The following is a 13829-nucleotide window of genomic DNA, read 5'->3' as shown; positions in this document are numbered from 1 at the left end:
CCATATGATATTAATTCATTCCAGTGTTGGCATCGTCTAGCGAAAATGTCGTATAGAGGGTTATAGAAACCTTTAGTAATTGTCTAATGAAGACGACCCCTGGTAAAAAACATCGAAATTTTATATAGCTACATACGGTACTTATTAAAAATTAGTAACAAAGTAGTTGCTTACCTTGGTAACTATATTTACCTACAGTAACTCTAGTGTATTTAGGGGTTACGATCTGCAATAAAATGTAACATTATAATGTGCTATTTGCAGTTAGTACCGTAGGGAATTCTTACATTCAAGACAAAAGTATAATATAAATGTTGAATTTAACCTAATTAAACGAATTTAGCTTAATAAATACACACACACTTTAAGCTAAGTAGTAGTATACCTGTATATTACTAAATATTAATTTTTGCATCGTCCAACATTTTACCACTTATCTGTTTCTGGTTTCGTTTTCACTATAACTTATAACGAATAACGTTGAACTGAGAAATCAAGCATCGTTTCTGAGACATCAAGAGAGATTTCGGCGAATACCATATATCGGTTTCTCCATTATTCAGACGTATTCAGCACACCAACTGCTCAATTTAAATTTAGAGAGAAATTTTTGTTGATATCATATGGCAGAAAAAAATGGCAGGGTCAGAAAAACATGTTTCACATCATAAGGCGAAAAACTGCATAACAGGGTAATCGTAACTCTGGGTGCACTGGAGTACAAAAATAAATGTTATGAGTTTTTTCAATTCTTTTTCATTGGTAAGTCATTGGCTGATAGCTTTAGTGTCTGGTGACACGGTGATCTGTAATAAAACCCCTGTAATAAATACTATTGTCTGGTGACACAGTGATCTGTAATAAAACCCCTGTAATAAATACTATTGTTTGTCTCATTCGCAACCAACTAATTTCCAGGTGATTAGCCCCTGGAAATACCACACATGTTTCAGAAAGTTGCCGTAATTCAAATTACTACTACAAGAGACAGACTTGAGATAATTTACTCAATCAAGTTTCACAAGAACCAACCAAGTCTCCTCTTTTAAATGGTATTACATTCATATAAATAACTCATATCCCTTTTATGTAGATCTGTGTCTCAAAGAAGGTAGTTTCAGAAAATTTCCGATTTTGAAAAAGTTATTATTTGCTGAAAAAAAGTTAGACTTGCACCATACATGCAAGACGTGCACCATATATGCACTTGTTACATACAATACGCAGTTATGAGCATTATTTATACATATACAGTTAGTCATGATCATGAAACTCAAATTAAGAACTTTCCCTCGCGAGTATTATCCTTCAAAGCATAGCAAATTTACATGCCATTATTACTCAAATAAACTGTCATAAACATGTTTTGAATAATAAAAATATGTTCAATAACTCTTTTCTTGACTTTTCAGACTTTATAGGCAGCTCTAAGAATCAATATGATCCTATCGAAATTGAATGATATCTTTAGTCTGACTACGACTGACAGCCTAAAAAGTGCATTCTTATTCGAGTATAACGATTTAAATTGACAAAATTAATAGTTAATAAAAACTTCAATACATTAAAAATAATATTTTGATTGGATTTATGCAGTCTTTCACTGTCTTACGATTTCTGAATCTGCATATTTACTTCTGGAGTTGAAAAAAATTGATCGCGGACGATAAAATTTGAAGTCGCCATGATGATTTCCGGGTTTGTAGATGTCGATATGGGTGTACCATTCCGGTTCTAACTTTTGCCAGAGACATTGAGGTTTCTACGTTTGTCTGATTGGCCAGAAATTTTTCTTTCTAACGAATCAAAAAATTTCTAGAATTTAAAAATAACGATACAAAGAGTAGATAATTTTCAGAGGCGAGATAACTCGCTTTGGGTGCCTAGCAACGTTATAAATGCGCGAGTTAACTCTCGTCAGGTACGAATTAGTTGAAAAGAATTTAAGGTGGGTTTGGGTATGCATCATGTATTACTTTATGCTATCTATCCAAACAGTGTGTTGAGCTTTGCATTATGAATAAGATTCGACTATATGAAACTGCCTTCAAATAATACAAACACATACAACTTGCTAGTTATCAGAAATATTCCAATACAACTATTGCAAGAAAAAAGTTGAGATATTGATCGTTTCAGTTACTCAGCTTGCACATTTAGATATTAATATAGTTTCAGCTACTCAGTTTGCACATTCGGATATAGATATAGTTTCAGCTAATCAGTTTGCACATTTGGATATAGATATAGTTTCAGCTAATCGGCTAGCACATATAGATATAATTTCAGCTACTCTGTTGGCACATTTAGATATCAATATAGTTTTAGCTACTCAGTTTGCACATTTGGACAAAAGTGATATAACTGATATAAATTATCCATTGGCAATGTGCCAGGCTAATAGCAAGGTGCAGGCAACTACATTACCTCTCATTGTTTATAAGCTGATTTTTAATACCCGGGTGACGCCGGGCATCCAGCTGGTATATAAATATATACAGTCAAACATGGATAACTCGAACTTCATGGGACCGAGCGAAAGTGTTCGAGTTATCAGAGCGTTCAAGTTATCAGAGCACTGTCACAAGTCAATTTATTTATTTATTAGTAGATACATATACAGATACAAACTATAATATAAATCAAAAGCATAAATGGCTTGTTTCAAATTAAATGCTTCTAATGTAAAGTTAAAATTTTTTTATCAAAAGGTATAGAGATTTTTCTGTCGCTTGAGATTGGTTTGTTTGATGGGATGTTATTGCCAGGACGTTTTCTAGATTAAAATTGGCAAAACTTGATCGTTGTTGAGATGCTCAGAAGAAAAGAACTTTTTCTTTTGAGCGTTTTAACCAAGATCAATTTTGCTGATTTTTCTTGAAGCTTATGCGAAGGTTACCTCACTTTTCCTTGCTTCCGAAGGGCCATTACTAAGCGGATGTTTGTTAAAAATCAAATTTCATTAAACCTTTAGAAAAGTCGTTGACAAAAATATTTTGCCGATGGTGGTAATAATGACGTCTATGAATTACGAAAAGTTGAGGTTTACCTCTATGGCTTGGAATAAAGTGATTTTCTAAAGCGATAACAACCGTTTCGGTAGCCATTGGGCAAAAGACTGTTCGAGTTAACCAAGTTGAGGTCGAGTTATCTAAAGCAATTTATCATTACGTGGGAACGGACCAAAGAAACCGTTCCAGTTAACCATGTGTTCGAGCTATCCGAGGGCGAGTTATCCATGTTTAACTGTATATACTAAATTCATCTAGTGTATATATATATAAATATATATACAGTGTATATATATTTATATATAGTGTATATATATAAATATATATACACTAGATGAATGCCAGCGGGATAAAAAGTCTATTAAAAAGTCTTTGGACAGAAAATTTATTTTTGTTTAACATAACCAACATTTACCATTCTAACTTTTAAACTTCACATCATGGGGAAAAGTGTTTTTTGTGCAGTTCAAATGAATTAAGAGAAAAAAATAGAACAAATGTCAATGTTTTCCAACTTTTCCAAACAACTGCAGCTTTTAAATTTCATATCATGAAAGAAGTGTTTTGTTGAAATAAATTAGGGGTAAAAATAAAACTGTAAAGATGTTTAAATGTAAATGTGAAATCATTAGCAAGTAATGGCTAAATATAGTCAATGATTTTAGTTCGTTTCAGTGTTGGCATCATAAGGCGAAAATATCGTATAGATGTATAGAGTGGTATGAAAATTATTGTTGATATTGTTTTGCGGAAAACAAGTTAGCCCTAGTACGGCGAGGATGAGATAGCATTGTGTTTCATAGGGCTACTAAAGTTCATAGAGTTTCAATTAATTTGTCATTTAGCGTGGGCAATCGAGAAAAGAGTGCATACACTATATAGTAAGAGCTATGAATTGCAAGAGCCTACATAGACTTGGCGGTTAGACAATTGGATTTTCAACCTGCGGTTGCAATCATTGAGTTCAAATCCAGCAAGCAGCGAGCTTTCAATTCCAAGATTTTAATAGCTATAGCTGGACAGACAGACATTCTTACCGACGATAACGACGACAAACTGAGGTTTATATATATACTAGCTGTGCTACCCGGCTTTGCTCGGGTAACAAAAAGTCTTTGGACAGAAAATTGATTTGTATTTAATACATATATATGATAACATTGGCCATTCTAACTTTCAAACTACATATCATGAGAGAAATGTTTTGTGTAGTTGAAATAAATTAAAAGAGAAAATAAAAGCAACTGTAAAGGTTTTCAAATTTTGTCAAACAACTGTAACTTTCAAACTTCATACCATGAGGAAATGGTTTTGTGCAGAGCAACTAAACTAAAAATAAATAAAACAACTGTAAAGGTGTTCAATCAAGTAAGTTTAAAATTTCATAACTTGAAAGAAGTGTTTCGTTGAAATAAGTTAGAAGGAAAAATAAAAATTGTAAAGGTGTTTAAATATAAATGTGCACTCATTAAAGAGTAATGGCTAAATATAGTCTATTTCGCTACGATTACAATCAAAAATTATTTGGTATACAGTGGAACCTTGGTTGTCGAACATAATCCGTTCCAGAAGGTTGTTCGAAAACCGAGTTGTTCGAGATCCGAAACAATTATTCCCATTAGAATTACTGTATGTAAATTTTAATCCGTTCCAAGCCGAGATAACAACTTTAGTAAAGTATTTTTTTTCAACATTTTACACCATAAACTGTACTGTATACTACATACTATGAATAAAAACGGGTAGATATAGATCGTGTTTATTTTTAATAAAAGATTTTCTATCTATGATGATGAAAACAAATAATACAAAAAGTAAACATTTCGTATGTTTTGCTCTTAAAACATCAAAAACATTCTACATTAAGATACAATACCAAAAATTACAGAAATTGATAACGAAACAGCAAAAAACGCAACAGATCAGTTACATCAAAAGTCATTTGAAAAAAAAAATATAAACAGCAACTTCACATCTTTGAAGGAGAATCCTGCTCCAAAACAATTTAGGGTAACTCGATTGGAGGAGTTGTCTCTTCAGCAAATCTCTTCGGTAGAGGGACGTCGTCCCAGACGGTTCCATCCTTTTTGTAAAGAATTTATAAAGCGTAACTTGCTTCTCCCTTTGTTAACGAATGTTTCCATGTTTCGGGAGCTGTTCCGAACGTTAAATTCTAATGCACATGCTCGAAACAGTGCCCATTAAACACTGTTCTGTATTAATCGATGCTTTTTAATTCAGTGCATAATGGAACGTTACCGTTAGGCATTGTTTCGTTTTTTCTTTTACCGCTAGAAGTGCACTAACCGGAGATTCCGGTTAATGCGCCCTAGCGGTGAAAGAAAAAGCCACAGAATAGCCGCCCCTTATATAAGCCGCATGGCTCAAAACATCAGAAAAAGTAGCGGCTAATTGTCCGAAAGGCAAGGTACTTTCCATCAGTAGGTTTTGACTATAATTCATCCTAGAGAGTAAAAAACAGTTCCAATGTGCCTTATTCAATGTAGCTAGTATCTTCTGTTATGTACAAAATACATTTTATATTGTTAGACGTTAATCTTGACAAGTGTCTGCATCTACTCTGTTTGCTTAGACACCCTAGTACATCCATATTCAATTTTATCAAAAATTTATAAGCGTTGCCCCAGTCCAGTCACTTTTCTCTGCATCCTACTGCATAAAGATTATTCAATCGCAGTTATAGACTGTAATTGACCGGTTCAATAATTGGGCGCCATATTTTTCAACCCTTCCTCCATAGTGGCGGTCAATTGGGGGTCGGTCAAAAATTGTCTATTTTTCAAATGGCTCGTCAGAATTTCGGGAAGATAAATTTAGCCCTTTTACGGGCGAAGCGGATGTTGCCTATATTTTGTTCTCTTTTTCTGGTAGAGCAATATTACACCTTTTGGATACAATAACTCTGCTAACCTAACTCCAACTTGTCAAAGATCTTTTAATAAATGTACATTGGGAAACCAAGATATATCGCTACCAGTTGATATGCATTGCTTGCAATTAATCTGTGATGATATTATAGCCTGTGTACTGCTTTGCAATTGGTTGGAGCTTTCAATTTTTATTTTGTTCTAAATTTGAAGACATTTTTATTTTATATACATTTACCAATGTTGCATAAAGGCTCATTGCACTCATTGAATTGTTTGCTACAGTTTGCAGCCAAAACTAGCTTTTTATGTGCAATAGAAGAAGAGTTACGAGCGTCGATCATTTGTAAGATCAGATTATCGTAAGGACCAGAAGGATGCTATCAAATAGTATGCTATAAATCTGCAAATTTATAAGTTATTTAATTATAATTTATCAAATGAGACAAATATATATTCATGAACAAGTGACATAAACGAACCATACTTACAGTATATTACATGCAGAAACAAAAATTAACGTATATTTGCATCGTTTGCTCGGATAGCTGCGTTCTGATTGTTGCTTTTGATGGAAAGAACATCTCCCGGTTGTTCAATACCTTCCACAATGTCATCTAACCTCAACTCTTCTTCTGCGCTGCTAAACTAGTCGATATTAGCTTCCAAACAATTTTTTGGCAGAGCAAAACTTTTGTGTTTCATTTAGTACAAATGAAATTTTCACTGTACAGTGCACCCTCAGGATACAATTTTGATCCGTTCTAAGGTTGGCATCGTATGATGTAAAAATCGTATGTAGGGGTATAGAAACCATAGTAATTGTATAATGCAAATATCCCCTGGTAGAAACCGTCAAAATTTTATATAAGTACAGTACATACATCTACAAGTGCAGTACAAAATTTAGTAACAAAATAGTATGTTAACCTTAGTAACTATTAATAATAGTTACCTAGAGTAACTTTATTATATTTCGTGAATTTATTGGTTATGATCTGCATGAAAATGTAACATTACAATGTGCTATGAGCATCACTACGTATAAGCAGTATAACAAAAACTTTAAATTTGTTTTAAATAAGTTTGCCTACTAAACACACATACCTAAAGCTACGTTTATGTGCGTATTATTAACTATTTCACTAAATTTCAACCTTTAATCACTAAAGTTTTATCATTTGTCAGTTTCTGTCTTCACTTTCACTATAACATTTCAGCAGACCTGTTTAAAACATTTTCAATCTAATTTGGCAAGAAAACCCAAATGATGCTGTTTTTGTAATGAAATGGATTTTTGTAAGCAGGTTAATGGAAGTTGTCTAACCACTAGGCCTTCTGTATGGAAGGGATCGCGACTTTAACTTCGCTACTGGTTTTGATGGAAAAATATTAACATTTTACACACGGAAATGGTTAAATTGAGATAAATCGGTCATCGTGTCCTGTTCAGGCGTTGTGAACAAATTTTCGGTGAACAGCATTTTAATGTCTTTATTGGCTTACGTAATAAGCACACCGACTACCAAATTTGAGCTCAAGTAAAAATTTTGTTGAATTCGTACATGGTGAAATAAGATTCGTATAGTAAGGTGAACAAATCATATATCAGGGTAATCGTATCCTGAGGGGGATCTGTATTCTATAACTAAAGGTGTTACAAGGGGACGATTAGGTTATATACACTGTAGGTACTGTTATGTTTATGCATGCCTTTTTGGTTTATCAGTTGCTAACATTTGTATCTAGCCTTATGATTACTTGTTTTGCTTGTTACAGACAGTGAATATATATGCAATGAGTTTGGATTTGATGATATTGATACCCCAGAAACAATCATTCCAATTGATAAGATAGAACAATATATTCTCAGTGAAAACTGCTACACAAGGTATGATCGTCAATGTTTTACCAATTGGTGTTAATTCATACGTTGTTTGAATGTTTGATGCTGTGAACATGAATTTATGACAGCCTTGCTATGTTATAGGCAACTGGTAGCAGGTGGTCTACTGGATGTCCTTAGAAATACCAAAGACAGCCAAGAGCGGGCTGTAGTCTTGGACGCTCTGAATAAACTAGCTCAAGATGAAGGTAATGCTAATATGTGCGCGATTGGTGTATCATAAAAACTTAAAATGAAATGCTTCATATCAAACAGAAGTGCATTCTTATGAATGTTTGTCCTGTTTTTTTTTTCATCTCTTTTCTATTGTTTTTTTTTGTTGCCCTGTTTGCCGCTTGAAATATCACTACTTTGGTGAATTTTTAATTTAACTTTCTTCATTACAGTCATACCTCGACGTACGAGCTTGATGCGTTCTGAGACTGAGCCCGTATGTCCATTTACTCATCTCGCAAAACGCTATTCCCTTTATTAAATAACTAAACACAAGTTAATCAGTTACCATTCTATGAAAAACCACATAAAACAGGATGTTGCAGTAGAAAAACATGTTTTTAATTGTTGTAATTCAGTACCTACACTAACATTACTAACGCTAACTAAAATCTGCTATAAAATGTAACATTACTATGTACACTACAGTAAGTTTTTACCTTTGAGACAGTTATTGCGACTAATGGCAGTCTGAGAGAGACTTGACAGCAACCCATTCGATACACTAAACTTTTGTGATGCTACGCAACAGAAACTTTAAATTCAACTTAAAGAATAGAGAAAACATAATATTATTATGCTTTATTATTTATCTTGAGGTTTTGACTGACGTTCTAAAAAAAGAATCAAGGAGATTGATCAACCAGAAGCTGAGATATAGCCAGCCAAACACAGGTCTACCAAAAAACATAAGTGTTTTGGTAATCATCAATATATGACGTATGAAATCGACTTATGTGCCATTGGTCAATTAAGCCAACTAATGCGCTCTCCTATAACAATCACGGCGTTTTAATTGGTTTAATCCCTGGAAGTATAGAACAATCAAATTGGGCCTAACAATCATTGCTCTGAGAATTCCGAACCAGTCCCTCTGACGTGTAGATTAGTTTTAGAATAAAATAATTACACGCATCTATTATTTCGCAACATTCCGCTATCTTGCTAGTTCAGCTCATTCTGTTGTTCTCCTACTTAGCTTCCCTATTCAAACTCTTTAGCGTTGTTCAGATTTTTTTAACTATAGCTAATAAATGGAATCAATTAAATCAATCATCAATCTCGGTTATCATTTGGAATTTTCTACAAATTATATTAGTTACATCATTTATTCTATAAGCAGTTATATTATTATTTTGTATAATATGCATTATGATTATTATATTAATCATAAAAAATAATCATAGATAAGATAATAGATCAATAGAAAAATCAAAAGTTATCGTTTTCTTTTCTTACAGCAAGAGCAGCACGGTCAAGTTATTCTTTTTAAGATTATGGCTGTAGTGAACTTACAGTTTGTTAATAGTGACGATAATCATGAAAATCAACTGAATGCTGCAGTAGATACACAGTAGAAAAATGATGAATGAACAAAAATTCACATTCCCATTTTTTATTCTAAACGAACTGCAATCGCGGATGTCGCATATAGACTATACACGCGCCGTTCGTTGAACAGAGGATCTTCGGAGCATATCCGTGGATATCGAGTTAATATTTGAAGCACAAAAGTCAAAATCTGCTCTTCTGTTTTGAAAAATCATGGCTAGGGGTTGTGGGCAAATGCCTTTACCACTCAATGTTTGCTTGATTTTCCTGAGAAACCAGAGCTAGTCTGTAAATTATTTACTATCGCGAGAAGCGTTTCACATCTCGTAGCCAAAACAATCATTATACGTAACGGGGGTAAAGGTGCGCAACTCCGGCACATGAACATTAAGTCGATTTTATACGTCACAGTTTTCGGGATTTTTGAAGGGTTTTCCTCTGATTCTTTATTAGGTAGACCTGTGTTTGGCTGGCTATATCTCGGCTTCTAATGGGTCAATCTCCTCGATTCTTTTTTTAGAACATCAGTCAACACCTCAAGATAACTAATAAGGCATCATAATATTATGCCTTCTCTATTCTTTAAATGAAATTAGCTTATTAAACACACACTTGAAGCTAAATTTTTATCTTTTACTCAATTACAATTTTGTTGTCTTGATTGTTTATTATCAGTTTGGTAATTGGGTTGGTACTTTTGCCTCATGTTCACTATAACTTTTAGCCAACCTTTTTAAAACTTTTTTCAAACTAATTTGAGGAAAAAAAGTGAGCGACGCTGTTCTCCAAAGCAGCTTTTCATATAATTGGGCATATAGTGGCCATTGAGAACCGGCTCGTATCTCAAGTAAGAAACTTGCTCGAAACTCTGCTCGTATCTCGATTTTTTCGTACGTCTGGACACTCGTACGTCGGGACACTAGTACTTCGGGACACTCGTACGTCGGGACTCTCGTATGTCGAGGTATGACTGTTCTAATATTCGCTATTTTATCTTGTTTTAATTTTTGCTAAAGTGCTTATGTATTTCACATTAGCAGCTTGACATTTTACATAGCAGCTAGTCCTTTGCGACATGTTGCATCCTTAATAGGTGTTGTTTATACTGTGGTTATACTGTGTATATCGGTGGCAACTTGGCTTGATATATTATGTAGAGCCTAGTGTCCGAACAGAGGTCGCTGAACATATACCTCACATAGCAGATTACTGCGTTGCTAACTCCCCTCACATAGAAGGTCTGTCAAATGCTTTATCCACAGCGATACTTCCTTCTCTTGTGCGCTGCCTTCATGACACACATAATCAGGCGAGTTCTCTTGAACTATGTTTTGATTAACTTGCCAATATAATCGCAACTAAACAATATTGTCTAGGATTTATTTGGTACTCTCTCTGCGACAAGGACTTTTTTCATATGCATTACACTAGCGATCCCCCAGCTGGATTATTCATGTGAGAAAAGAAAAATGGAATGCCCGACTGCTCTTTGGTTTATAAGGCTGTTTTTATTATGCGCAGCTTTCCAATGAGAATTTTTATCTAGCTGCGCATGCAAGTTATTGACTGCAGTACACTTAACTACAGTGACAACTTGTTTTCAACTGCTATTACATATGTAATTTTTTCTTAAACAGTTAGATTGTTGCTCGATTAGTACTAAACCATGTCTCATACCCTTTTTTATTTGAAATCATGGCTCCTTAGAAGACAGCTGCTGATTGTAGTAGTTGTTAACAAAGGAGGAAGGCGATACTTTTTCGGTCATCAAATCATGAGCAAACTACTCAAGAAGTGAAGTTTGCTACACTTCTTGAGTAGTTTGCTAGAGCTAGTTTGCTACACTTCTGGAGTAGTTTGCTAGAGCTAGTTTGCTACACTTCTTGAGTTGTTTGCTAGAGCTAGTTTGCTTCTCAACTAGACTTCACCACTGCTGAAAGTCTAGTTACTCATTCTGCCATTGACTTTCAGCAGTGGTGAAGTTAATAAGTTTTTGCTCAAATTGACAGTTATGTCTGGAAATAACTTCGCCTTCTTATAAGTCCAGCTTATAAGAAGGCGAAGCAACTATTTTTTTTATTCACCAGACTTCATATAAATAGGTAACTCTTCTTAGCCACATCATTATAATCGCTGTCATAAAGAGCTTTGCTATACAAAATGGCGCCCTTACCAAATGGAAGAACCTCACCACGTGATTCTTGGAATTCCCATTTCATTGTGCTTGCAATGGTAGCATTGCTTCACTTTTAATTCTGGAGATCTTTCTTGCTGTTTAGCTGTGATATCAGCTGTTTGTCTTTATTTTGTTGTCTTTAAATTACTTGTTGACTTACTTTGAATTGTTGACTTACTTTAAATTGTTGACGTACTTTGCAGGTTCGAAAAACCACACAGTCCGCATTAATAATTCTTCTGGAAAATCGTCTGATAGACCAAGGTAAGAGAGTTAAAGTCTGAAGAATTGCTTCGTATACTATATCAAAGGTGTGTTATAATCTTTTACCGCTCAGTGACCTCAACGATCAGAATAGACATCAACAAATTTGTAGTTTGTTCGTAATGTAATATTACGCATAATAGATTAGAGCTCAATTTTGATTCCCAGCGGTGTAAAAAACTGGTATTGTGGCATATATATACATTACATATACATGTATGACGTGACTTTTCTCAGTCTCAGGGAACAAAATTTATCGCCTATCTTGCAAATGTCACTTTTACTAGATTGCCCAATGTATTTAATGAAGTACATGTAATTTTTAAAATTGATGTATTCTGATCTACATCTATGAGTTTCACGGAATTCTCAATGCTACATTCAGATTTTTACAAGTAGCCCTTATATTTGTTAAGATTTTAACATTCCGTGTTGAGTTTCTTAGTGACAATTATGTTGAGTGCTGATTGAATATTGTAAAAGTCCAGTCTCATAATTGTAGCTCTTAACTCTTTGTGGTTTAAACAAATTAAGAGAAAATATAAAACAACTAAAGGTTTTCAAACTTTGTAAAACAACTGTAACTTTCAAGTTTTATATCATGAGGAAAATGTTTTGTGCAGGTCAAATTAATTAAGAAACAAAATAAAACAGTTATAACAGTGTTCAAATATAAATGTGAAATAGTTGACGAGTAATAGCTAAATTAAGTTTGTTTTGCTACGATTACAATAAAATATGATTTGGTAATGATACAATTAATACGAGCTGAGACAACAACATAAAAATCCTGAATATGTTGAATTAACAATAACAATTCGTGCATAGAAGTGTGTGCGTGCGTGTGAAATAAAGTTATCTATCGCTTCTTTGATTCTGACGATACATAGCTTGTTTGTTGGTTTGTTTTCATTTGTTTGGTTGTGAATGTAGGCCTTATTTGTTTCTCTTTTATTTTATTTATTTACACATTAACTTTTGAAGTTTGTCTAAATAATTATGGTCATACAGATCATTTTATGAGCTAATACTTCTAAGTAAACTATTGCCGGTCTTACTATAAGTTGAAAAAGAATTAAACTGACAAATGCAAAAGGTAGTATGAGTTAGTAAGCAAAAGTGCACATTTACTGTGGGCATATGGTATATGTCAAGAGAGATAGAATGCTATGGACCATTATAGCTCAGTAGTTAAATGCGTGATTTGAAACTTGCAGTTGCAATCTATGTGAGTTGAAATCCACCACACAGCGAGCTTTTCCTTCCAAGATTTTAATAGCTATAACTGGACAGACAGACATCTGAACAGACGACAACAAACTCTGAGATTATATATGTATGGATACTAGTTGTGCCTACCGGTGTTGCCCGGGTATTAAAAATTAGCTTATAAACAATGAAAAGTGACAAGAGTTGCCTACTACTTGCTATTAGCCTGGCACATTGCCAATGGAAAATGGTATTACATATCAGCTTGTAAACAATGAAAAGTGATGAGAGCTGCCTACTACTTGCTATTAACCTGGCACTTTGCCAATGGAAAATGGTATTACCAATCAGCTTATAAACAATGAAAAGTGATGAGAGTTGCTTATGACTTGTTCACCTACCACTATTAGCCTGGCATATTGTTAATGGAAAATTCCAGTAAGCTAGTTAATAAGCGCTAGGCTTCTAATGACTGTAAGTCATGGACGTTGCGTAAGCATTGTCCAGATAAGCTATTCTGATATTAGCTATGGCTGGAGGGACACACATACACACATATTTTGAGAAATATATAGATATATGCCTCGTTAGGTACCTTTGATTACTAATTAGCGTGATGAATGTCAAAGTGCATGGTTCATAAAATTTTAACTATTTTAGTTTTTAGTTTCAACTTTTATACCGTTTTTTAGGCTTAACTTCAAACTGTTTGGAATTTTAAGCATTTTGTGCTGAGTTTGTCAATTAAATTTACATTGCGTGTTGGTGAGCTATTGTGAAACCAGGAGTAAAAATTTCTTGGTGCATCTGAAGGTTTGCATTGAGTTATT

General features: G+C 34.0%; 1 protein-coding gene across 2 annotated transcripts in view; it reads left to right on the top strand.

Moving 5' to 3' along the window:
* Nucleotides 1–13829, top strand: part of LOC137391833 (serine/threonine-protein phosphatase 4 regulatory subunit 1-like) — a 41107-nt gene that overhangs the window by 1068 nt on the left and 26210 nt on the right. For both annotated transcript variants that reach the window (XM_068078374.1, XM_068078373.1), the window contains exons 3-6: nt 7679–7790; nt 7890–7993; nt 10508–10659; nt 11730–11790. In XM_068078374.1, the coding sequence (XP_067934475.1) occupies nt 7679–7790; nt 7890–7993; nt 10508–10659; nt 11730–11790 (429 nt within the window). The remainder of the gene's footprint in view (nt 1–7678; nt 7791–7889; nt 7994–10507; nt 10660–11729; nt 11791–13829) is intronic.

The sequence above is a fragment of the Watersipora subatra genome, chromosome 3 (genome assembly GCF_963576615.1).
Source record: "Watersipora subatra chromosome 3, tzWatSuba1.1, whole genome shotgun sequence".
Classification (NCBI taxonomy): domain Eukaryota; kingdom Metazoa; phylum Bryozoa; class Gymnolaemata; order Cheilostomatida; family Watersiporidae; genus Watersipora; species Watersipora subatra.
The sequence above is the reverse complement of the archived record's forward strand: the minus strand, read 5'-3'. Positions and strand labels throughout refer to the sequence as shown.